The sequence below is a fragment of the Amia ocellicauda genome, chromosome 8 (assembly GCF_036373705.1).
Source record: "Amia ocellicauda isolate fAmiCal2 chromosome 8, fAmiCal2.hap1, whole genome shotgun sequence".
Taxonomy (NCBI): Eukaryota; Metazoa; Chordata; class Actinopteri; order Amiiformes; family Amiidae; genus Amia; species Amia ocellicauda.
The window spans coordinates 20,036,904-20,063,850 of NC_089857.1; the positions used below are offsets into that span (position 1 = coordinate 20,036,904).

The window sequence follows — 26,947 nt, forward strand, 5'->3', positions numbered from 1 at the left end:
TACAAAACTGCAATGCTTTCAAAGGACAGGAATGGTTGCTGCTGTTTGCAAATGTATTTGAGATATAATGTGTGAAACATCAGGGTAAAATCTGACTTGTCTTCCCTTCTTTCCCCTCCTAAATATATGTATACTTTCATAAACCACACAGGTTATTTATACACAGAATTGTGATTTAACGTCCCTCTGCCTGAGAGTGAACACTGCAGGCCTGACATCCTGATACCATCTTGTCTGGGCAGCTTTATCTGTGTCATGTATCATTTCATGTTTTGGAGTTTATACAACACTGAATTGATTTGTAGGTCTGACAGATCAGATACATAATGTGTATAAATCTCCCTGCTTATGCAACAGCTTCTGAATTCCAGAAACTGGAAAATGGGGCCCCTACTATGCAGTACACAATTTGTCTGCATTCCTTCAAAGTTAATAAAGCCACTGTTATTTTTCCTTTTTATTTTCATCTTTAGTGAAACAGATGACAGTTCTTTATGCATCAGTTTTGAAAGGCTGGCAGGTTTTGGCTTTCCTGTGCTGTCCACTAAGAAACATAGAACAAACATATATTTAAATACATCTTGATAAGATGGTAATTATTGCACTAGTAAGGAGAGGTTTAAATCCATCCTCTCCCACCCAAGACTTTAAACTGTTAACTGCTAAATGTGCAGACTTGAAGTGAGTGAGATGGTATGAGAATAAGTTAATCTTTATGACTGGGTTTGGTTGCTGAAGAACCTAACAGGGGGAAGTCTTCAAGCCCCCGAATGTTAAAAATAATAAACCAGGTGAAAGGAATAATTGGGGCTGTGGGAAGGTTAGCCACACAGAGCCTGAATAGTTTTCTGTGGTGATTTACTCAGGGGACCTCTACTCTATCAGTATGTGTTTCTAAGATGGGATATTAAAGTATGTTTTTATAATTAGAAACATATGGAAAATACGCCCATCTAAGGTCACATAGTGTAACCATTTTTAATTAAATTTAGAATAGTTGTATTTACTTTCTCTACATTCTGGTTTCTAAATATCAAATTATTCCGTGGAGCCAGGATATTTAGACTAGGCCTGGACCAAATCAAAACTTTGACCGATCCGCAAATTAGACATTTGTAATTTATCGCATATTTCTACATTGCAGAAAGTGGCTTCTATCAATAAATTCATAGGATAGGATACTGGTTTGTACTTTGGGATTCATGGGTAGGTGAAATTTTTCTCTAGCCCAAAATTCACCTTTTTTCTTTTAACTTTTTTTAACTTTTATCCTTTTTTTATATACAAATGTTTCATTAAAATTAAATATATTTTCATGTGTTAATCTGAAACTGCTCATTATTTAAAAAATAATAATGCTGGTTCATATTGTGAGATGAAGATGAATATTATAGAGAAAGCTGAGAAAATATATTTTCCATTATAACTAAAATATTACTTAAAGTGTTTTCTTCAATACTGATGGGACAGCTTGGGACAAATAAAATAACCTTGACTACATTAATCTGTCAAATTAAGCATTTCTTTTCCAATAGTATTGGTGCATTTCGGTGCTCATAAAGAACACATTTTCAGATTGAAATATAACTTTATGTATATCCAACTTCAATCTACATAATGATGCAACCTGGAAACTCAACAAGTCAGTCACAGTATGATTACCAAAAGCTGTGGAGCCATTTTGTTTAGCATTCAAAAGTGTCAGAAACATTAACATATCAAAACTCTTTCATTACCCCAAGCATTGGACTGAATCTTGTTGAGATTCTCCCACAACCGTGACATTATCACCTTTGAAGGCGTTACAAGAAGATAAGAGAGCCTAACTGTGTCAACATCCAAGCACCCTGAGCCATCACAGTCAATGGTGAGGAAAGAGCAATATATGAAAAGCCAAAGCGATCTATTGATGATTCCAAATGCTGTATTACTGCAGGTTTGCTGTGTAGTAGAGGTGACTGATTCTGTCCATCCTCAGGGTTTGTGCTGTATGTGGCAAATAAATTATAGATTAGTCATATCTTTCAGCAATGAGCATTTAAAAATAATTAAAGCAATAGTACTTTACACTGTTATTATGCAGGTAACTCAATACCATATTAGAAAGAACAGAAATATATTGCTGGGCTAATAAAAGTAAATGTGTCAGAAGTCAGTCTTAAAACAATAAAGAGGCCATAGGCTGTAGATCTGTTCTCATGTTTATTCTTAAACTGCAAATCATGGCTGGGATTAAATCAAACCTTTGACCCACCCGCTAATAGAAAACTACAGAACTGTACTCAGCTGCGGCTTAATTTCTAGTAAGATGTGACTTTCTTCTAATCATAAATGTAACCGCTATGATGAACAAGTTTGTAGTTTGCTATTAGTGGGTGGGTCAAAGTTTTGATTTAATCTGTCCCCATGTCCTATTTGGATAATATCCAATATTACTTTTAAAGATACTATGCCGCCTTGTGCCAAATGATTTACGTCTTGGGTTCACCTGCTGTGAAAGAATGGCAACTCACATAAAGGTGATATAAAGGGAAGACATCTGGCTTTGACAAGGACTACCACCTAATATGAGGCAAGCCCCACCAAGCCTACAGGAGCATTAAGATGAAATGTAGCCCATTATAAAACTTTGCTTTTGCTTTTGAATTAAATTAATAAATCTTAATGTTCATTTCCATCTGTGTTTTATGATTTTGAAGTATTTTGAAGATCATAATTTTGTAGTAAGAACTTCACAAATAATTTAAATATATCATTACATTCATTACATTACATTCATAAAAATATGAATATTTTAAATGTCAAGATTAAAAGATTTAATGCACACAAAAAATCACTTTCCTCTGATTTAAACATTCAATAACTTAATAGATGTTTTAAAATGTGGTTGTTATTTCAAAGGTGCTAATGCATAATTTGATTATGTCATGTTTTTTACACAAGCAGTGACATGTTTATAGTTGTATGTGTGAGAAAACCACAACTTATTATCAAATCTTATTATCAGGGATCGCAATAAAAACAAAAATCTAAGCAGTTTCACGTAAATAGCATATTGTTTAGTTTAATAGTCAAAAATCTCACACTATAATCACTGAGCAGAGCCGCAAGGTAACAAATGGTGCATGCATGTGTTTAGTTTTAAACAGCGTATATCTGTAAATCCCACACCACCTTTCATCACAATGGAAACAGATGTGAAGGCATTACTGCATGCAAATTCTGACACCTATTAAAGTAGCGACATACACTATAGATGGTCTCTCTTCAACTTCACACAAACACACTCACACACATATCCTAATACATACACAAATGCCATGCGGGTTGCTTGGGGCTTCACTGCCTAAAACAGTACACCCACTATATAAAACATGTCATGTACTGTTTTTGTTCTTGTAGTTTGTTCTCATTCAACAACTTTGTTCATTTAGTACTTTGTTGCAAAGTCTCAAGAGGAAAAACAAAGCACCCCTCCTCCCTTCCACACACACATCTCAATTGGCCTGTACAATGTATAGGTGCTAAATAGTTGGAACAAATGGTAACATCCAAAAATAAATAAAACAAATAAGATGAGGAGGGGGGAACAAAAGCTAACACTGAAGAAAAAAGCCAAGAAAAACATGTTTTTAGCACCTCTACCCTTTGACCTATTCATTTCAGTGTTATTTGGTTAAGAACATTAGACCTCAAGAAAGCTTAGAGATGTCAAAAGGCCATTAAATCCATTTAAAGCCCTTTTTTTCTTTCAACCAAGAAGCAGTGCGAGCCTCTGCCAGTATCCATGCTAATCTTATAGGATTTCAGACTATTAGTAAGGGCAACAGGACCAGATAGACCATTATCAGATGTTTAACTCACTTTCACTGCATTTGATTATGCATACTGCTAATGCAGTGCAGAACATTTTGGCCTCCCTTTTCACATATTCTGCTGTGAATTTGTCTGTGGTTTTCATCTGAGGCTTCATAGCAGAGATCTAAAACTATTTAACTACATTTTCTTTTTTAAATTAAAATGATCAAATAATAGGAAAAAACCTGGTCTGAAACATACTTAATTGTGCAGCCCATTAGTTGCTGCAAAGTACTGATGGTAGTCTTTCTTGATGAGCCAGCTTCTTCTGTAGGAAAAAAATAAGTCTGGATATAAGAAAATATACTATTTAAGAGAAATGGCAGGAAGGGTTATTGCATCTGACTTGTTTCCTTTATCGAGCAAAGGTCTCCTTAGTAACAGATTTCAAAATCTTACCAGAGGCAAAACCAGCTGTGGTTAGCGGAAGAATGTTATCATGTATCATGTGAGATTACTAGTACAAACTATTAATGACAGCAATCATAATTAAAAATATGTTATGCCATTATTATATTTGAAATACATAGTTCTGCAGGATTAATACAGTGAAACATACATGGCATCCACCACCAGCTGCAAAATGCACATCACAAATATCTTCTGCAGCACCATTAGGTTAAACCCAAACCAAAAGCACAAATAAATTAATACAACACATTCATTAAGATTGGCACATAGATATAAATATCACCCAGTTGTTCTTCTCCTTTAGAATATCTTTATTATGTTGTTTGCCACACAGCAGTCAGGTCCAAACTGTTTATATAACATTTGGTATTACACAGCCTTAACTAGAAGCTGGCACAAGCTTTCTACACACCGGCTAAGGAATCTGTACAAATACCTTGTATATTGTGTCTATAAAAAGTAGGCTTAAGTACTTTCTAATAAAAACAGAAATACTCTTACACCTTGCCTCAAATGAAACAGAACATCTGTCACCTTAAAAATAGCCCTGCACGTGCCAGACAAAAGGCCTATCACAACAAGACTTGTATTAAAAGGACATCCCTTTAAAAGAAGTGATGCTGACACAATACCCTTGTCTTACAGGGCTCTGTAATTTCACCTAAGACAAACAGCAGAGGTTAGTATACAGTTCCTATAAGGAATAAGCCCTCTTGCAATTGAGAGCTCTTTTATCAAATACCTTTCTAATTCAGTGACTCTTCAGCCTCCTTCTGTTGCGTATCATAACAAGAGTCGCCCTGAAAGAGAAAGAATAACACTGCGGTCCTCTGGAGAGAAAGAGAGTTAATCAGCTGTTAGTCAGGTTGTGCCTAACCAAACACGGCATATGTCCGTCAACAGGTGGGAGGCACGTGAGAACTCGGCGTGGATGGAACAGAGGAAGCAATTAGGGTGTAGAAGAGATTTTCTCATCTCTAAAGGCACTGGCTGCTTTTTTTTTCTTCTTTTTCTAATCACCACTCTCATAACATTTGTTTTGGAAAAAGTTACCGGTATAGCAGGAGTCTGAGATCAGTTAATTAAGAGCAGCCTGTAACCGAAACGTTCCCAACAAGCCGAGTGATGTCATAGGTTTATCCAGTCTCAAAGAAACCTTCCCACTGTGTACATACAGTGTGTGCAGCCTTGTAAACAACTCGATTATGACACGCTGTGCACAAGAGACCACAAAACACCAATGATCAGATGGTTTATATTTATCTACTCATCTTAATAAAAGGCATAAGTAAAAGGTCACTGTAATCATTCAACAGGAAAATAAAAAAGAATGTCTTGGTAAAATACACTATGATCATAAAGAGAAAGCAATATTATATATTTGCGACCTCGATTTTGGATCAAGATGGCAAGAGGAAAGGATCTAAGTGATTGTGAAAGAGGGGTCATTATTGGGGCACGAATGGCAGGAGCTTCAGTCACAAAGACGCTCAACTGGCTCGTGTTCTGGACAAGTGGGCGAGTGCATGTGTGGGACACCAAGAGAACTGTACAGGGCTGACTGCTGGACCCCTACAGTGAGGGGGTTCAGAGGCTCTGTTATGCTGTGGGGGGCATTTTCCTGGCATGGTTTGGGTCCACTTGTCCCCTTAGAGGGAAGGGTCACTGCAAAGCATTACAAAGTTCTTCTGAGTGATCACCTTTATCCTATTCTGAAACATTTCTATTCTGATGGGAGTGGTCTCTCCAGGATGACAATGCCCCATCCATAGGGCACGAGGGCTCACTGAATGGTTTGATGAGTATGAAAATTATGTGATTCATATGCTATGGCCTTCGCACTCACCAGATCTCAACCCAATTGAACTCCTATGGGAGATTTTGGACCGACGTGTTAGACAGCGCTCTCCACCACCATCATCAAAACACCAAATGAGGGAATATCTTTGGAAGAATGGTGTTCATCCCTCCAGTAGAGTCCAGAGACTCGTAGAATCTGTGCCAAGAGCATTGAAGCTGTTCCGGTGGCTTGTGGTGGCCCAACACCTTACTGAGACACTTTGTGTTGGTTTTTCCTTTAATTTGTCACCCATCTGTATATATTTGCTTTCTCTTTGTGATCATGGCTTTGAGAGAACATTTTTTTTGCAGGGCTTGGGGTCTGGGGTCAGCCCAAAGCGGAGCAGCCCTGGCACAGTCAGGTTGATGCCGGAAAGGGAATGGTGACATTACAGACCCCTATAGGAAAATGAACAAGGAAAATGTGACAAGTAGGCCCAGTCTGGACAAAGCTGTCTGCCTGTCTGTCCCAGTGGCATCTTTCCAAAAAAATTGTTGAGGAAGATGGTGAACATGTATTGTTTCTGTATTTGGGCATATTTAAGCATGTAGTAATTGAAACATCAAGTGTTACTATTTCAAGTACTTTATGATGTGACAATGTTTTCAATGCAAAGTTTGGTAGATTATTGTAGAAGTTAGTAACAGTTCATGGAAATAAGCCTGTAAATTCTATTGCCAACTGTAGGATTAGTGATGCTGTGGAAAAGTGGTGTCTGGTGTCTATGAAGAAGGGCCTGGCTAGATCTATTCTACACACACATGGGCCTAGATGCCTGTGCAGAAGAAACACACACTCACACAGTTGGCTTGGCGGCATTCAAGTCTGCAGTCTTCCTACACTTAGATGGAGAGGAAAAAAGGCCTCTTCAAGTATTGGGTATACATACTGAGCTTGGCTTGTCAAAATTAGTTCCTGCAGTAGGAATCTATCAGATGAGAAGGTTTTTACTGGCCCATGAAACCACCCATGTCTGCAGCACAATCACAACCAAAGAAAGCTGAATGACAAGGTTGAGTCTTGTGGTTTTTCCCACAGCAGAAATGAGGGAGCACTGTTTGCACAGCACATTGAAATGGTAAATACAGGCCCATGATTGCAGAATTGGCATTAGATTACTGTATAATTAGTTTGTTTGTTTGAAGTAGCTTTTTCTTTTCTTCTTTCTGTTCCCTTGGGGTTAAGATAAATGTTTTATTGCACTTCTAAATCAATTAGACTCTCATAACCTGAATATGTGTAGTTTAATTTATATCCTTGAAGAAACCATATGCCCCTTAAATAAACTCTTGTCAACAGACTACGTAGGGTAGATGAACTAAAAACTTTGATGTTGGTCTTAACCTTGTATAAGCCTTTTGTATCAAAGGGAATATTTTGTCTTTCTGAAGACAAGATGGTGACAATATGAATTCACAAATAAAATCCAGGCTAAAAAGCTTAGTCATGTACTGAATCTATGAACTCTTCATATACATTTTCTCTTCAATGACTCACTAGATCTACATGACATGTTTTTAAGGTCAATTAAGTCAAGACAAATGTCTGTTTGTTCAGAGAAAGAATAAATATTCCAGAAGCTCTCAGGTATTTTGAAACAAATCTTTCTCTGAAGACTGTTATTAGATACATTAGATTATTATATGTATAAAAATCTTGTTAGTGTCTTTGAGTTGATTGGTTGATGTAGTATTCATCGTGTTATGTGGGTTTCCTCAATGTTTTGATTTCTCAGAGTCCTGATGACATTAACCTTCCAGTGAAATTGTGTCCAGAACTTTGGTTGAGCAAACCTTTTCAAACCGAGATTTGTCCTACATTTTGACCGGAACAGTAATAGAAAGCGTTTGCTGTTTTCCAAACGTCCTGCAGCACGTCCAGCGGACCCGTCTTTCTCACTGCTAAGGTCTCGCACATGTCTAATAGCAAATACAGATTGTGTTTTGCTTTCAGGGAATGTTCCATTTAAATCACATCAGCACTGTTTGGGTGCAATTCAAGTGACTTTTACTGAGATGTAAAAATCAGTTTTAAAGATGTAAGGAGAAAATATCCATTACGTTTAAAGAAAACTATAATTTATTTGCTCCTATTCTGTAGGTCCCATAAAAAAACTTTAATCAAAGTACTTACATAATGTCTTCTATTTTCCACCTTTGACAGCACATTTAATTCCAGGATGTAATGAGATATTATGGGAGCAGATGTCTCAGTAATTATGATACTAGTACTTTACACTGAAGTAATTCTAAAGGCTGTAGGTCATGTTTTAGTTTATGAATGCCTGAAACACAGAGCTGAAACAGAGCTGCTGAGTCTGGCAGAATGCTGAACAAGAAAACCCCCAAGGCCTGAGAAAATAGGCTTCATTTGGGTGCATGAAGTGGGGAGTTCAATGTGTCTAGAGTGTCAGCATTGCAAAATACTAGAAGATACTTGTTCTGCTTTATGCTTTTCTTGCAAAATTCTCTCCAAACTGTAGCAGGAAATGTCAATGCTGCATTGATGAAGAAAGGAGCTGGCATGCAGACTTTTTTCATTAGAGAAGAACAGAGCGAGCTGCAGAGATACATAGCTCTCCCAGTGCATTTCCGCCAAGGTTTAGTCTTCGTCCCATTTTTATATCTCACTTGTTTACAACATTCAACTCAGAATCGTCTTTCTTTACCATATAAGGTTTATAACACGTGTATCTCTTTGGAATAACTGGTTCAGTTTGTTTGATTTGCCAGATCAGACACCATAAACAATAAAAAACATATATAGATGGATAGATAGATAGATAGATAGATAGATAGATAGATAGATAGATAGATAGATAGATAGATAGATAGATAGATTCAGGCCTGTAAAACAAGTGGGCAATCTTTATTTTGTAAGCACAGCAGGTCTCAGTAATACTGTGATTAACCCTTCATAAGATTAATATTTTTTTTAATAAAATAACATTTTAAATATAAAGAATAATTTAACAAATTGCATCATTTTATAGTATTATTACCATGCAAACATTATTTGTAAAACATATAAAGCATACTGTAGAGGTTATATAAACATTTTTGTGATACAGTTCCCAGGCAGCTGTCTGCTGGAACATTTGGTGTTTTCCACAGCCTTGAATTATTGTCCTATCGCTATCTTTGCTCAGCTCAAAAGAAAAATGGTCAACTGAATTGTATGACCTTATAAGCACGTTTGCTTGTTTACTGCATATACACTGGAAAGACTACTACTGGCCTTACTTGAACTCCTTCAAAACTTTATAGTATGATTGTTTCCCCCTTTCCCTTCTTCTGCAAATCAAACAATATTACCAGTAACAGAAGAGGTGAGATGGAAAAATCATTTTAAATCTATGTTTTGTATTATTAATTTGTATATGTGTTATAGCTAAAGAACTAAATGTAGTTATTTATTTAACATTTTTCAATGCATTGCACTGGTGAAGTAGTTCAAATATATTTTTACACAAGCACAAATAGTTCAAACAGAATTGGAGGATCACAGTTTGTTACATAATAGCATGTTAAACTGTAAAGCTTTTTCTTGCAACATGATACGCCTTAATAAATGGCTCCAGTAATTACTTTTAATACAGAAGCAGAGCCACCTGGCTGAAGATTGCAACTGTCTGGAAGAAACAAAGTACTGGATGTCATGAAGCCTTGATTAAAATTCTTCCCCAGGACTAATTTTCCAGTTCTCTCATCGGCTGTGTTGAGGGAAGCTGGTTACAGCCAGAATAATTGCATCGGATTCCTCTCCTGTCCTTCATCGGGACCTGTAATGAAGAGTGAGTGAGGTAGGCCCTCTCTCCGGCCGGCACAATGGAATCTGGCCGGGACTGAAAGCCGACACCGAGCCCGGCCGTGAGGACTGTGGGTGAAGGTTGCATCCATGGCAACAGGTTCCTTTTTTTCTCAGATGCACTTTAAAGAGCAGGGTTAAAAGTTCTGTGAAAGCAACAGCTGTTGTTTCCTTTTAAAAAAAATACAGGCCCATTCACAAAGCTGATACCCCTTTTCAGGGCTGATTATAAAATCATGTTGAACAGCTTCACCAGTAAACTGCAGTGGAAACTATTGTTAAAGAAAGAAATAAACAAATATATAAAATGTGTGTGTAGTGATTAGTCAATATGTTTAAATACATTTGAGACAGGGATTAATTTAACGACGAGTGTAGGTTAAATGGAGAAGGAACAATACAATTCAGCATATGTTTTCATAGTTGTTGACAAAATGCAATTTCTGAAGCATGCACTAGTTGCATTTAATATACAAACAAATGCAGAGACTAACTTAAGAACATTCAACTTAAATAATCTTTTTAACATTTGTATCTCTTTAGAAAAACAAGATTTTTGTTTGTCTAGCAGGACCAAACAGCAATAACAACACAAACAGATAGATTCAGAATAGCAGAAGAAATGGGCAACCTTGAGGCTTGGAGATGTACAATTTAGATTGAGTGGAAATTGTTGCTTTTATTAGGTTTTATATTTCAATTACATTTCCACAGAAATTAGCCAGACTGAGTGGTGAGAGCAAAAGTCACAACATCTTTATTCAGATTTAATAAAGAAAAGAGACTCTAGACCAAATCTAATCTTTGACTCACCCGCACACAACAATAAAACGAGATAGGGTACAGATTTGTACTTTGCGATTTGTGGGTAGGTCAAAGTTTTGATTTACTCTAGCCCCACGTCATAACATTTCCTTTACCAAAAGGTATGTTTAACTCTGTTGGTTAGTTTAAAATGGGGCTACATTAACTTCACAACAGAGTAGCTAGGTACCTCTGACATCTGACCTTCGGTTCATTTTCTTGATACACTGCAGCTGTTTTTACTCCACACATCCCTCCTCTAACAGAGCTTCTAGTCCACAGCTTGTGAATATGGGGATATAGATGTAGAGTTTTTTATGCTGTATATGTTTTCAAACTCCTTCATTCAAACGTTTTCCTCTGAATATATCGTGTTGGGAATATTGCTTTAAATTGTTTCTTGTGTAACTATCAATCACCCTGGATAAAGGCATCTGCATATAGATAAACAAACAAACAAACTCAATTTAACTGTATAGACTGAGCTTGTTATGAGTATATTATAAAAAAAAAAATTAATCACATTATAAGGATAAAATAACATTGTTAATAAGTATTCGAGAGTCTACACTGATCTTTTTAAAAACTAGAGCAGAAAGAAACCACACAATATCAATTCTAAAGCTTGAAGTTGAATCAATGTATAGTACTTGGTGTAAACTTAAATTTCTCTTTCGTAAGAACTGGCAGTCCAGCCTGTCCACTTTCACTTTCTCAATCCTCTCTGGTTTCCAGCTCCCTCTGCTTTCTGCACCTCTTTCTGTCCTTTCTTTGTAATGTCATCCCCACCTTCTGACCCTCTCACAGTCAGAGACCTGGCTTTGCCTCTTGATTTATAGCGTGTGCAGGAAGAGGTCAATCCTGCTTTTATGGTTTGCTTAAAAAATAAAATACTGCTTTCTAGGCGAGAAATGCTTTAAAATAAGTGTTGATTAAACATTTGAAGGCTGATACCAGCTTCTTAACAACTTTATGGGTCCAGCAAAATTAGTTACTTTCAGAGCTTCTGCAGTCATGGGGAACACAGTTTTTACAGAATAATTGCATCCCCAATAAATGAAACAAGTCTGCCACTGTTAACTGAACTGCTTCATTCACAGATTTCTGTTGTAGTTCAAATGTGACACTTACTTTCTTATGCCTTAGTTTAACTTACCCTTGGGTTTTAAAATAAAAACCTACACAAATTGACAGCTGTATTAGTTTATGCATTTCATTTAGTTGGTTTTAATACAGATACTAGTTATTGATCAATGTTTCATAAACAGAAGGTTAATAAAGGGCTAAAATCTTGGTGGACAAAATGTGTTCTTATAATGAAATGAACAGATTTTTAAGAATGCACAGCACAGTCCAAAAGGTCTTTATTTATTTGCAGTTAATTATCATAAACACTAGAGGAAACCATACCTACTTTTGGAAACCATAAATATGGCTGAGAATAAGGTTTAAAATTCACAATCATTTCAAGTGGCTAAAATAAAGCATTGAGTTTAAATAACAAACCATTTTTGTTTGTATAATGCATTACTGAATCATACAACTATGAAATTAGACTTTTATTACAAATGTTGAATTGAATATATACAAATGAAATGTAAAAAAGTACTATTTTTGACTTAGCAAACGTATAGGCCTACAATATATTTCAATATTTTATCAATCTAATTTTATTATTTTATATAGTCAATTAAATAAATACTCTCAGGTAAAATTACCAAGCTTTGACTTTTACAGCTAACTGACTGCACTAAAAATGAATGCCTTCTCTAAAGTTACTGCTCCTGACTGGTTAATAAACTCTAACCCAGCACTGATAAACTTTTATACACACACACCTCCTAATGTTTTGACTATTGGATGTCGAGGCTGCCTGTCTTGGTTTAAAATAATAAACAAACACATTTCCAACTGAACGTTGTGCCCCCACAAAGGTATGATTTATTGAGACTCCCCAGTATTCCTAGTAATAAAACCTCACTGAGAAAAAAATAAGTAGCTCCTTTTTTTGTTTTGTTCCCCTACACACTACTTGTATCACTCTGCTTCATATTCATTAATTACTCTGAAGGTCCATTTTTGTTTAGTTTACAAAGCCACTTAAACTCACGCACCAATTTAACATATTTATGACCCCCTTCTTCTTTCTTTTCCCAGAGACTGTACGGTAATTGTTCTCCGGGCCCGGCTATTGCAGAATGCCTTCAGTGATGAAAAGAGACAACATAAAGGAGGAAATGAATGTGTGAAGGATGAATACCTTCAAGAAAACAACTGGGTGCAATTTGGCCCATGGCCCTGGGGGTCACTTTAATAGAGTCGAGCCTCAGCCCCCATTGAGTGCATGGGAGACTATTAACTCTTAACAACTCCCATGCTTAAGTTCACTATTGATTTGGTTAAAGGTTTTGTTGTAGCTCCTCTTATTGCAGGCCTTTGGTTTTTAGCTCATGATACCACATTGTTAGAAACTAGGAGCAGAGTGAACAAAAAAAAGCAAGACCTTTTTGTTTTAGTCATTACTTGTTTTAAATTCTTGGCTATGACTAAGGCTCACTCAGAGCCACAAGCACAATAAAGAATCAGTTCTGATCTTGACTCCTGCAAGTACAACTTCATATGCATAAAACAATATACAAAAATAATAATAATACATACTGTTTTTTTTTTTTCAATATATATAAATAAAGGGGACTATACAGTTGTGATAACCATTGAGAATAAATTGTATCGGATTCTTCCACAAAAATGAGCAAAATGGTGTAACAAGATACATCAAATCAAAGCCGTGACAAATGGGGTCCCGGACAGGAGCTAAAACTGAAAACCTCGCATCCACAAATACTAAAACATACAAGTTATTTAATACCCCTGTCAGTCTGCCTGGGTTAAATTTAATTCCTCCATGAATGAGCTTCTAACGTAGCCATATGAATCCAGAGAGTAAGAATCATAAACATTTTATATTTGAACTAGCTGAATACATTGTGTGTTGGTTTACAATTTTAAAAAATACCACGGCCCTTGATCACTGCAGATCGAATGCATTTTCAATTACCTTTGCATTTATGTAGACTTAATTTCTCTGAGCATGCTCAAAAAGTCTACTTAAAAAGAATAAAAATAATAATAGAAATGGAAAACTAAAGGCATAGGTCAGCTTCTTCACTGATTGCCATGCTAAGTATTTGGTTCATTAACCCTTCATAACATTAACACATAAGCAGGTACTTTGCATTGAGCTCTTGCATTCCCACATTTGCTCCCATGGAAAAAAAAAAGCCATGAAATTTTAATTAGAAGGTGATAGATAATACAAAGTTAGGGCAACCATAACATTTCATCGAAGAATGTCTATTTCCAGTCTAGATTAATTTGTTTTTCTAGTGGCAGCCATCTTTCTATAACTTCTCACTTGCAAACATTAATTTTGTGAATGTGCAATATACAGTCACCTGTTTAAATCTCACAGGCTATAAAATCCACACAAACAACATATATATATATATATATATATATATATATATATATATATATATATATATATATATATATATATGCATATTTTAAGTTGATCTCAATCTTTTTGTTGCTGTTATGACTAAGCCATCCTCAGGCACTTTCATTTCAATCATGTTGTGTATGTGAAGAAGTGTGAGAGTTGTTTCCTCTTTACAGCCTAGTCAATCTTGTTGACTGTAAAGTCTACACCCTTTCTGTGGTCTCTCTCCTGAAAGCTCAACCCGACTGACAGCCAAACAGATGGAAAGATGGATTAGAGGCAAAGATGTATGGACAGCCTGATACATACTTCCACAGATACATCCATATATACATATATCCAACAAGGGTTATTAATTTAAAGTGAGTGGACTCTGTTTCTTTAAGACAAGCCCATAAATTGTGCGGATCACCTCCTCTTTTGAAAAGGCTCTCCACGGTCTACATTTCCCTTCTGGGTCAGTAAAGGCATTGAAGTTTTAATGGCATGCCATGGCAGATTACACGACACAGCTGTCCTGGGACCGTGAAAATTAAGTTATGCCCCGTGTCAGCAAGTTTTGTGTTTCCCTCCTTCTCTCTGTCTCCCTCTCCCCCTCCCGTTATTCTTTCTGCTCCCCTTTCTCTTTCTCAGCCCAGTGAAGCTGCTGAGAAGTGCGCATCCAGGGAGCCAGAGGGAAAGCTGGGATCGCGCATTCACTGTTGGTAAATAGAGCTGATGGCCGGCGTGGAATGAAAATGGAAGCATTGTTTCCCATGGAGGAGAGAGGTCTTAGCCCTCGTCCACATTCAGTCACTTCACACTCTATCATCAGCTCTCTCTCAAGACACCAGACAACAATCAACTTCCAACCCCCCCACTTCTCCTCTCTGCAAACCCCTCAACACCACTCAATTCTTTGTGGTATCACAGTCGTACCTCTTTGCATTCTTATTTATTTACTCACTTTCTCAGGGGTTTGTCTGTGGTTGTCTTGTTCCTCCCAAGGTCTCTGGGAAGTGGATTGACTTGCTTCCTGTGAATGTTAGCTTAGACAAAGCCATATCCCCAAAATGACATTAGCGCTCACGAATTGGCTGTCGCACAACAACAAACATTTCTAGCATCTAGTTTTAGCCTTTTACTGCTCAACGCAAGGAAAGCGCACAGAATTGGGTCACAGGAAATGTTAAAGTCATAAAGTTTATCATAGCAAATTAAAACAAAGCCGACATACACAAAGCCATTTATTTTCTACTGGCAGCAGAAACTCAGATCAGGAGGGTTTGGTTATGTATCCCTACAGACATTATAATCCTTGGCGCAATATTTTAATTTTGATATATTACAAAGACTTGGTAATGTATCCATTAATGGTATGTTCCATATAATTATCAGCCAAGACCTCCGTAACATTTTAAGACTATTAGAAGTGTAGTTCTCCCCTGACTTTTAAACTTGGCTGTAATTGAAAATATGTGGAAAGTACGGACAAAGATTTGTGCTTCAAATATCTCTTTAAATATGAGTATTAAAGTACCCTAATAAAAGACAGACAATTATTAAATATTGCAATAATAAATGCAGCAGTCTGACTCTGGTGATTCATACAGGCATGGGAGTATGGCTCCTAAGTACATGCACATATGTAGTATGTAAACACACTGTGCATACATACATTTGATTTAATGTAATGTGATCTGACAAGAATGGGTAACTGACTTCACAATTGTTATTCATTACAACCTCTACTTTCCTTCTTCCCTGCACACTCAGACTATTTCAGAGCCATCACTCGGGGCACTGGTTATGTGGTGTTTGTGAACTCTTTTCTATGAGGTCTGTCACATGAATTATATGGCCATTCTCTTAGAAAGGAGATGCCCATACACTGAACTTGACAAAAAAATATATACTCACAGAGATCTCCCCCCTTCTCATCTTTGCTTTTGTGTATTGAGATGGGTTTGGAATGTGCGATTCTTAATTACTTTGCACTTAATTCATATATATCATTATAACTGATAAGAAAAAAAGCAGATTACATTTTTGAAAAACTCCCGAAGATAAAACAGCAGAAAAAGACAGCATTGTAAATATGACAATGGTAAACATAGTGAGCCGCAATGAGGCCTGCAATGGCAAAACATAAAAATGAAACCAAGCTGATTCAGTTTTTCTGAAGACATTAATCCACAGAAGATAATGAATATGAAATTAATTGGGTTTTCCCTCATGCTAACAAAACTGTAATGTTAATTTCTGGGTGGTTTAAGTGGTTGAGTGCTTTTATTCTGTGTCAGGAAAAGACACACTCTTCTTAAAGTTTTATATTTGCGGAGGGAAATCTGTAATTAAGCAGTCATAACTATGTAATTCATCAAAAATAAAATAAATCCAAGGGTCTCCAGCTCTGGTTTTGGTGAGATTCAGAATCTATTAGTTTTCTTTCCAACAGAGTTCTGTTACTTTTTCAAACCAATTATTGGCTTAATTAGTCAAGAGCCAGAGTCTCACAGATTGAAGTCTTTGTGCACATCTGAAGCACTGAGTTCTTCCGTGACCAGGCTTGGAAATCACTGTACTAAATGAGCAGGGCGCCCATGTAGAAACAAATGTATAACTATACAAAACTGGTTGGGATACACAAAAGGTTTAACACTGCTTTCACTTTTTAGGCGATAAAATCAAAACTTTGACAAACCCATCAATTGTATATAATTCCCACTATTTGACAGTGGGCTTCCACTGGGCAGAAGGGAAAAGCAATGGGGTTGTTTTCTGGGGTGTGGTGGAGGGTCCCTACAGGATGGTTTGTTATGGAATACCCTCTCCCTCCAATTAATTACTTTTCAGTATGAACTCGATTCTGACTCCTGTAGCTTTTGCCAGTCTTACAATGCGCTTGGCAATGTTGACATGATTCAGCGAGAGAGCTATTAATTTGCACCTCTTGAAGACAGCTTTCTCCATGACAGGGAATGCTTGCACATCTCACAAAAGGTTTGAATGACAAATCGCTGGCAGGTTTGCACCCTGAGTGATGATGGGCAGCTTAAAGCATGTGTCTGCCACCCTAGTGTACCTCTCTAGAAACAACTCTCTATTGGTGCTGGCCTTCTGAGGACCTGAGTTCAGTGTACAGCAGTCTTGATGTAACACGAAAGGAGATCTGTATCGATTCAGCTCTTATTTAAGCAAATCATAGAGCGTATTGTAGAATAAAGATAGTTGTATACCCTGTTCAGAGTGCCAACACCCAGCCAATTAGAACCCTCATACCTGTAGTCCTTAATGTTATCATCTTGTTCTCTTATAAATTAAATAACACTGCAACAGACATTTCATCTTTGAAATGAGGAAGTTATCAAAAACTGCCAGATGGACAGTAAAAATATGAAATCCGTGGACAGTGTTAATAAGAAAAAAGGCACAATGAGACCTGACCTCAAGCTGTTGTGTCCCTTTGAACAGTTTGTATTTCGCATTCAAAACAAACTGAAGGGAATTTGTGTTGGAATATGCAAAAGGGAAGGGAAATGATTTCCCTTGTAATTAGTTATCGTTCATTCCATTGTATTACTAATGATGGAATCAACAGTCACTACACCGCCAGAGTAAATTCTCCGCTTGAAAGCCCAGAAAATAAATACAGCACAGAAGCATGTACAACACATTCCTGGATAAGGGGAAGAGGCATGATGCTTTCATAGTATTCATCTTTAGTCACAATTGCACAGTATGTTTCTTTCTTTTTTTGTGGGTCTACAACATTTTTTGATTTTGAGGATGGATGTGTAAAACATCATATGCCATATACATCACCCCAAGCACATTGTTGTAGAAACAATTTTTCTGCATTGAATCAATATAGCACCAGGATTGGGCCATAAGGTTTCTAAATAGTTTAAATAGTAGGTAAGGGGTTTCTTTGAGAAAACTTTAATCCTGTAGTTTTCTCTCAGGACCCAGCAAGCAGGACCCCAGCTGGTATAACTGGATTAAGAACCTTTTTCTCATTTCAAAGGGTTGTGATCTCAACAAGGGTTTGATGTGATGAAATCAAAGTGGCAGCTTGGATCTGAAAAACTATTTGGATTTGGATTTGGGTGTCTGAAGGCTTAGACCTATAGGGAATGTAGGGAAATAATTTGATTACTGCAATTCAGTTAACATCACCTATGAAAATAATGCCATGGAAAAAGGTATAGATGAAAACAAATTAGATGCAGCTAGTACATTTAATGTTAATGGAAACCACAATGGACATCGTGCTTAACTACAAGTGTTGTGCCTTTTAATCAGAATAGTAGTGTGATTAATACCTGTGTGTGATAGCGTATTGTTAAATGCATGTTTGTTTATTTAAGTGATCTCTGTCAATCATTTAATACTCATTTATTGTGACAAAAACATGCACTGGTTTAACTTCTAGTACTCCACAACTCTAGAAAAGTATGGTTTAATGAAAAAATACATTAAAGCAAAGCTTAAAAAAAACAGACTTAGTTAAATTTCAAGGATTATTTCAAAATCCTTTCAAATGAGCTTTACATTTAAAATACTTATCCAATAGTCACAGTCATTCCAACTGTCTAACCATTTATCCATAAGATAGCATATAATAACTCAAAGGCCCTTATCCAAAACAAACTCTGAAAGGATCTTATATGAAATCATTACCCTCTGCAAATCCATAAAATTCGCCTCAAACTCCTTATCAATAGAGGGTCTTAGCAAGAGAGCAGAAGTCGCTGAATTATGATGTGCTTGTTTTAATGAAATTCTACTCCTGCTGAGTTGTTCCCTGCAGATTTTCCATATTTCAGCATGGGAAACGTTTGGTGCTTTCCTGTCAGTGCCAGGAGTTAATTGAAAACATTTCAGGGGAAAGTCGGGTTGGGGGCCAACACTTCCATTCCTTCATTATCCTGAACAATAATAAAGCAGCAATACAATTATTAATGGGCAAAAAGGCCTGCACTTTCTTAAAGTGACAGTACCCTTTTGTGTCGTCTAACAAAGAACTATAAATGCATTCGTTACATTACTCAGCTCCATTACACACTGCCGAGAAAGATAGATTTTAGCTGCACATCTTATATTATTATTATTGTTACTGTTATTATGATTATTAAGCTTTAATAATATGACATAGTATAATGTGGTGTGTATGTAGCTGATATATGTTGCCATTTATATTTAAATACATAACTCTGTTGATAGTTCCATACAGCAAATCACAATTAGAAAATTAAACAAAAGAATGATGAAAACAATGTGGAAAATATATAAGCTAGGCCTACCACAAATGTAATACAAGACTAATATATGATTCACAAGATAACTTATAAAGCTTTTTCCTCCAAGACAAAACTTGTGAGGAAAAGGAAAACAACATTAATCTTTGCTTATACTGATGCTGTCTCTTAACAAATGTGCACCTTGACGCTTTACTCTTACTTTAATGGAGAGTATAAAGTGTATTTTCTGTAGTGCTTCCACAACTTTCTGACATGAAGACATACAAATGGATGAATAAATCAACTTTAAGTTTTAAACAGACAGATTTACAATGAACTTATTATGGAGATCAATATAAAGCTAATTTTAAAGCGAGCCACTTTTTTTGTTTTTTCCTTTAACATCAAAATGCATAATTTTAGTGTATCATCCTTGGATCATGGATTGTAAAATATGACAACTACAATACACAAAAGTGATTTACTAGTATTACTATTTCCAGTCCTACCTGTAAAAGCTATTAAAAGCATATCTTGTGAAACAATAACATGTTCATAACAATCTGCAACTTTTATTGAGTTGTTTGTTTAATAAAGCACTTTGATTTACCTTTACTTAACAGCAGCATCTGTAATATTTGCTTTATATCATTACTGTACAATTACTGAGTGTTTTGTTGTTGAAATCTTCCAAAGTAAAGCACATTTTTGGTCATGTTCAAGTTGAGTTAATACCCATTTGTCTCTGCCAATCATTGCAGCACATCTTGTAGGAGCAAAGAAAAAAAAATGCTGTTGGATTGCAATGTTGTCAAGATTCTCTAATTGTAGTGTGCATTAAGCCAACTTATACTGTGTTCCTTATTATTAAATACATCATTGCACACCTGACTACAAAATGTTTTTTGGTTAATAAGAGCACAGTATTGACCTCCTTGTGGTGTAAGTGACACTGGCAGAGAAGAAAGACTTGAGTAAGTGTAAACTCAATGAATAAAACATCTAGTGAGTTCACATATAGAAACGCATCCGAGCTCTGAAGTGAGATTGAACGTGAATATCTCAAACAGTCGTACAACTGTGCTTGTGGGCACTTTGTGCACTAAGCAGATAACAATAAAGGTGTCCTCAAAATGGTCTCTTAAGGAGTGAATTACAGAAATCGTTTTTTGTACTTTTGCATAATTAGTTCCCTATTTGTTAATGGTACGAGTATTATGATTTTTGTCCGCACCTATATATATATATATATATATATACACACACACACACACACACACATACATGTACGAGTAAATTTGTTCTTAAAAACTTGAGATTTTTGTATCACACATTCCTTTAATATGTCTTTTGTTAGTCACTGTGCATTCCCATATATATAATCTAAATCTCAAGATCCTGTAAGATCATTGCAACCTGTTTAAGAAAACCCTGCACCTGGGGGGTGATGGGGTATATTTCATAATGCAAAAGCACAATAACACGTTTCACATTTAAGAAAAATAAACATAACCTGCAACACATCTTTTAGACAGACAGACAGACAGATAGATAGATAGATAGATAGATAGATAGATAGATAGATAGATAGATAGATAGATAGATAGATAGATAGGTGGATATTGCATGTGCTATACACTTTAGATAAAGATAAATTATTCCTTTAAGAAAACAATGGTTGGTCTTGCTGCATTACAGCAGACCACATGCTACAAGTAAATACTGAGAAGCAGCCGCTCTTTCCCACATCCTTCCCCGCAGTTACTCTTAGAGGAGGTGTCAGCTAGCCTGAAAGAGTGAAGTGCCTCCACACTGTTTGGCTGAACTATTATGTGCTTAACATTTCCATGACAAAAGTGCCACTCGACTTCTCCCGATTAATTCAACTCGAGGGCCCTTGTCCCTTCTCTAATAAAACATTACTGTGATCATTGATTTGGAGTCCTTAATGACAGGACGGGGAGAATACCCCATATTTTAAAGGCTGATTGATAGAAACCCAGATAAGAGCATTTAAACGCAATAAAACATGTGTCGATGAAAACGACATTAATCTTTGCTTCTACTGATGCTGTCTCTTGACAAATGTGCACCTTGACTCTTTGCTCTTACTTTAAGACCATGGAGAGTATAAAGTGCTTTTTTTTCTGTAGTGCTTCCACAACTTTCTGACAAGAAGACATAATAATGGATGAACAAATCAACTGAAAGTTTTAAAATGACAGATTTGCAGTGCATTTATTAAGCTATTGTCTTAAAAAGAAAAAAAAGTCTACATACATTGTAGTGTATCATCCTTGGATTATGGATAATAAAATATGATGTCTACAATACACAGACACATTTACTAGTACTACTTCATTCCTCATCTGTAACAGCTATTAAAAGCATATCTTGTGAAACAATAACATTTTCATAATAATCTGTATATTATTCCTGTTGTTTGTTTATAAAGCACTTTGATTTACCTTTACTTTCGCCCAGCAGCATCTGTAACATTTGCATTATTTCGTTACTGTATACAGTTTTCATTTGTGTTGTTGTGGAGAGAATCAGATAACAGCATGTAAAAGCAATAAAACGTGTCGAAGTATACTCGTACAAGTATTTGAGCAAGGATTCACCAAAATCCGTGCTTGCTAACGAAATGGTCAGAAATTATATTGAAAAGCTGGGAAAGTGTCAATTTCAGGCATTGTTTGTGTGTGAAAGACCTTCCATTGCAACTACAATTTTTTTTTTCACTTTTCAGACTCCACGCAACAGTTATAATATCAAGTGGAAATGACCATCTGTATATAATAAGGCCATGCATCTTGTGAAACTGCACTTTTAAAATGTTAGTATTTGCGTATTATTTCAGTTTGCATTGTCTGAGCAGCGCAAGCACTTTAATGTCCTTTTTAAACTATAAGCAGCAGTGATGGCCATTGTGCTGCAGCGGTCAGCCAAGCTTGAAGCCCCAGCTCGGCTCTATTTACTGTATGGTCACTGTCAGGTCAATGAACTGCCCGTTGTTCAGTCGCTTTGTACCTCAGTCCTTTTAACTTTTGTCCCCTGACGTGATTTCAAAGACAAATAAACTGCCGTGAAGCAAAAGAGCCAAGGCAAATTGCATCGATCGGCTTAGATTAGAACAAAATAGAGAGAGAGAGAGAGAGAGAGAGAGAGAGAGAGAGAGAGAGAGAGAGAGAGAGCACTATTTGAAAGTGCAATATGAAGTGCAAATACAAAAAGCTCACTTTAAAGCGGAAACAGTACACGTTTTCAAAATAAGTATTTAATACATATATTTTAGTTTGGAGCATTGTGTGTGTGATACAATGTATTAATTTTAAGACCCACTTCCAATGGATGCTGGTGTTTTAATGTGAGGCTGACACTTGCAGTAAACTGGGTGCTTAGTGTTAGTGTTTATTCCCACCAATAGTACTTTTCTGGGCTGATTTATTCCAGACAGATGCTTTTGACAAGAGCTTGTAAAATCAAGTCTTGAGTTTATTGTCGTAGTTAATTATCAGTCCAGCTGCCGGCGTTGAGTCTTCCCCAGTGCTTTTTTTCTTTCTTTTACATCTTGCTGGTTAAAAAAAAAAAAAAAACGTCGGTGTTAAACGGAGACAAAAGGGTGACTTTTTAAAAGTATGTTAATCGATTTACAACGCGCAAATAACCACACTCTTTCATTTTGATGGAAACGGATGGCACTGGTTACAATGCAACAACGTAAACAACCACGCAATTAAAATGGACATGTGAATGTTTCATTAAAATACTTGCACACATGTTATGCGCATTTCTTAAGCCTTCTCATCAGCATATACCCAGCTAATAAGTCCTCTCCAGCACTGCAGATAAGATTGCTAAATTCAACTGAGGCAGGGAAGAAAATCCTGTTGAGCCACTTCTGATCCAAACATTTGATTTTGCCTTTTGTTATCCGCTTCTCTAGCACACAAACCCTAGCAAGGTTTATTTGTGATGGTCGCTCAAGTCTCCTCTCTTGACCGCAAACGGGTTTTTTTTAAAGAAGTTTTTTAAATAAACACAAAGCATACAAGATAAATAAACTGGTAAGTGGCGAGCTTGGCGCGTTTCAAGCCGAAATCCCTGGAGGAATAAGCTCACTCTTTTGTGTTAATGTTGAAAAGATTTCCAAATGCCGGAGTTTATTCCTACTGCAAACATTTCTATTTACAAGGTCAAGTGTATGGGCCCTGCAAGCTCCTGAAGAGCGTCATTATTTATCCAGAGGCCTAGTAGCAGCTCTCACTTAGAAGGGAAAGGAAAAAAAGACTCCAAAAAGTAGCAAAAGAAACGGGTTGTGACTGCCAAGAAACAATCGTCCAACATATTTTCCATAATGCAACAAAGAATACCACTATCTACCATGGCTCCACTATACACTGACAACTTTATATGTCTTCTCCCTACAATTTTGCTGAGGTCTTTCAGTTTAAAAGTGAAATAAAATAAAAAGAACTTGCTGAATCAAATTGTTCTTATACTCCAACATACAGATTCCAGAGTGAGAAGTGGTCTTAGTTATAAATCCAGTCTTTTTTGTATTATTGTTTTTGTGTAAATAACAGATTGTGTGCTGTGTAGTAATTGCATGAGTGGACACATGCTTTGTTCATTTGAATGCACATGTAAACAAGAAAATAAGACAGTCGGTGATTCTTTTCAACTATAAGTCTCTTTTTATGCCTTCTATAAAAATACAACATTGAGGCAGTCATACAGTGGATTTAGACATTTCTACACAGTGAATAATTCCTCTGAACATAACACAGTTTAAAGATGATCTCTGAAAAACAAAATCTATATAATACACTGTACAGTGAAGTTTTAAGCCATAGAACAAATAACTAATTTTCCCTTTAAAATACAATTGGAACTTTCACCCTTTTCATTTGGACTTAACAACACATTAACTATGAAGTGATGTGAACACTTTTGTGAATAAATTATTTTCAGATGCATACATTTTTATAACATTTTATATACAAGTCTACTGGTAATTAATTCCAGTATTAAATACAGTTAATGGAGATGTTATACCAGAGGAAAACACTCTGATACCACATAAGGCAATATTATAAAAAAATAGTTTACATATGTTTTAAACACTGTAGTTCTTTCCATGGATTGGCAGTGCACAGCTTTTGTTGTTGTTGTTGTTGTTGTTGTGCTTACAACTTGCATTGTTAAGTCTTTAAGAAACAAAATCACACTTTCTTAAGCTTAATGTTATCTGTGCTGAGTTTTCACCGTATATTTAAGAAACCTAAATGCAGTCAGTCTACAAAGTAGAAGCATTTTGATATATAACATAGCAGACTGCTCAGTTTAAGGCAGTAGTATTAGAATAGGTATTTGATGGTATTTTCTTTCTTTTTTCTTTTTTAGATTTAGGCCATTAATGCAACAATAAATACTGAAAAATGAAATGTATTACTACTGACCAGATTTCTTTCAAAATTTGAAAAAGTTGCATAGTAAAATCACAGCGTACAAACATGACAACCCTTCAGGACTGAAATCCAAAGTAGACGTTTAAAACAGTCGCTACCGTCATGCAAAGATGAAATCATCCTCTTTGGAGTCAAAAACATTCAACTGTAACTGCATGCCTGGGTGACAATTTTCCCATGGGCGTTTGGACGACACTAGTCTTGGTAGATGATTAGCTTGAGGATTACAGAAGAGGCAATAGGAGCAAAATGGATGCCATCACAGTCCAAGCCTCTTTCGCTCTTAAAAGATCCCCGGCACTTTCCACTGTGGGGACATCTCTCTCCTCCATGTCGCCTTCATCCAGCTCTTCGTCCGAGTCCATTGTCCAGCCGCTACCGGTGTTATCATCGGCCCCAAAGCACAGAGTTTGCATATTGATTTTTACAGACTCGCAGATGGGTCTCTCAATGCCATCACAGACGCATGTATCCAAAAGCGCTGCCTTGGGCATATGCAACATATCTCGGATCACATTCCGGCACGATTCTGTGCATCGAATCCCACTGAAAAGTTTCCCACAGTGGATTAAATAATTGTGCATCGCCAGGCTGCACTGGGGGTCTCTATCGCACTGGCGCCGGGCCTCTGTGCAGCCCATCACCCCACTAGTCCTGGGCAAGCAGGGCTCTATTGCACGCTTGGTGCTTCTGCAGAGCTCGTCCGCTGCACAGTCGCAGTCCTCCAGAGCAGGTCCATTCTTGGTCTGGTTGAGCTGGATGAGTGAAGAGATGCAGTGACTGGGACATCGGTGTCTGGCCCCCCGCATTACGGGGGCACAAGCATGCGTGTACTGGCTGTACGCATAGTTGCACTCTACCTCTCCCTGGCACTGCATGATGGCCTGCCAGCATATCATCCGGCGACCGTGGGTAGGAGAAGCTAATGCACAGGAACTAAAAAGCATAAATAGGCAACCCAAAGGCCACATGAACCTACTGGAGATATGGGTCAAACTGGCCAAACTTGCCATGGTGGTGGCTGCAAAGATAGAGCAAAAATCGAGTCTAATGTGTGCATAAGGATCTTATATTTCCAAATAATCTGTCTCAAGAAATAGAAAGGGGAAAAAAAAAAAAAAAAAAAAAAAGCATCCCCTCTGTATTTGTGCAGGAGTCCAGGTGCTGTAGAAGAAGTCCGGTACCCTGCTGTATGTCGGCTGCAACAGTACAGCACGTTTCGTGTACTTTGTTACAAATGGTTGAATGGTGCACCGCAGCTTCTCCTGCAGTTCCCGTGGTTTTGCTGGCAAACTCGAGTCTCTGTCAAAGTCCCCATGTATAAGACAATGAAACAGATTCAAAACACTTTGCTCGCAGTCCTCCGCGATGGGGCAACTTTGCGCAGGAAAATCTCATCCCCCTCTGGCAGTTTTCTCCCAGTCCGGCGAGTATGGGTCCACCAAACCCAGCTACCCCCTTCTTGGTGCTTCCCTTACCAGTAACATGGCACACTGAAGGCTTCTCGTCCCCGTTGATGTGTTATGTATGTGGAACAGCCCCGCAGAAAGCTCTAATGATCCGTCATTATGCATGCATGGGGAAGCACACAGACATTAGAAAGCTACGCGTCTTGTCTTACTCGCCTTCTGGTTTCTCTCTCTTTCTTGCTCATGTTTCTTTCTTCGCTCAACCCCTCTGAAGTTTAGCGGCCTTTCATTGGCTCTCCCTGTTGTTGTTGGACTTCCTTACGTCACCCGATGGCGGGGGGGTTGGAGGAGGAGTGAAATTCGGGAGAGAGAAAGAAAAAAGTGGAGGAAAAAAAAAAAAAAAAAGATTGATGGGGGGACCGGCCACTAAAACGACTTTGCGACAGGGGAATGATGCCTGCAAAAGTATCATCGAATAGGTAGTTAAAATGCATCTTCTGCAGTGACACGAAAACAGACAAAAACAACAAAATCAAAGCAAAGCCTGGTGACAGATTATGAATAAGAACACATACTATTCTTATAATTTGATTACATTGCCGCATTTTAAATAAGATTGT

At 37.0% G+C, this 26,947-nt stretch overlaps 1 protein-coding gene across 1 annotated transcript; it reads right to left on the reverse strand.

Annotated features, from left to right (window-relative positions):
• Positions 1-24,121: 24,121 nt before the first annotated feature.
• gas1a (growth arrest-specific 1a) lies at positions 24,122-26,554 on the reverse strand. The gene has a single exon (XM_066710595.1). The coding sequence runs from the start codon at positions 25,929-25,931 to the stop codon at positions 25,143-25,145; it is 789 nt and encodes a 262-aa protein (XP_066566692.1). The 5' UTR covers positions 25,932-26,554; the 3' UTR covers positions 24,122-25,142.
• Between the last annotated feature and the right edge of the window lie 393 nt (positions 26,555-26,947).

Bases quoted from the DNA above. Each gene is read 5' to 3' on its own strand.
- gas1a (XM_066710595.1), bottom strand. From the start codon at position 25,931: ATGGCAAGTTTGGCCAGTTTGACCCATATCTCCAGTAGGTTCATGTGG.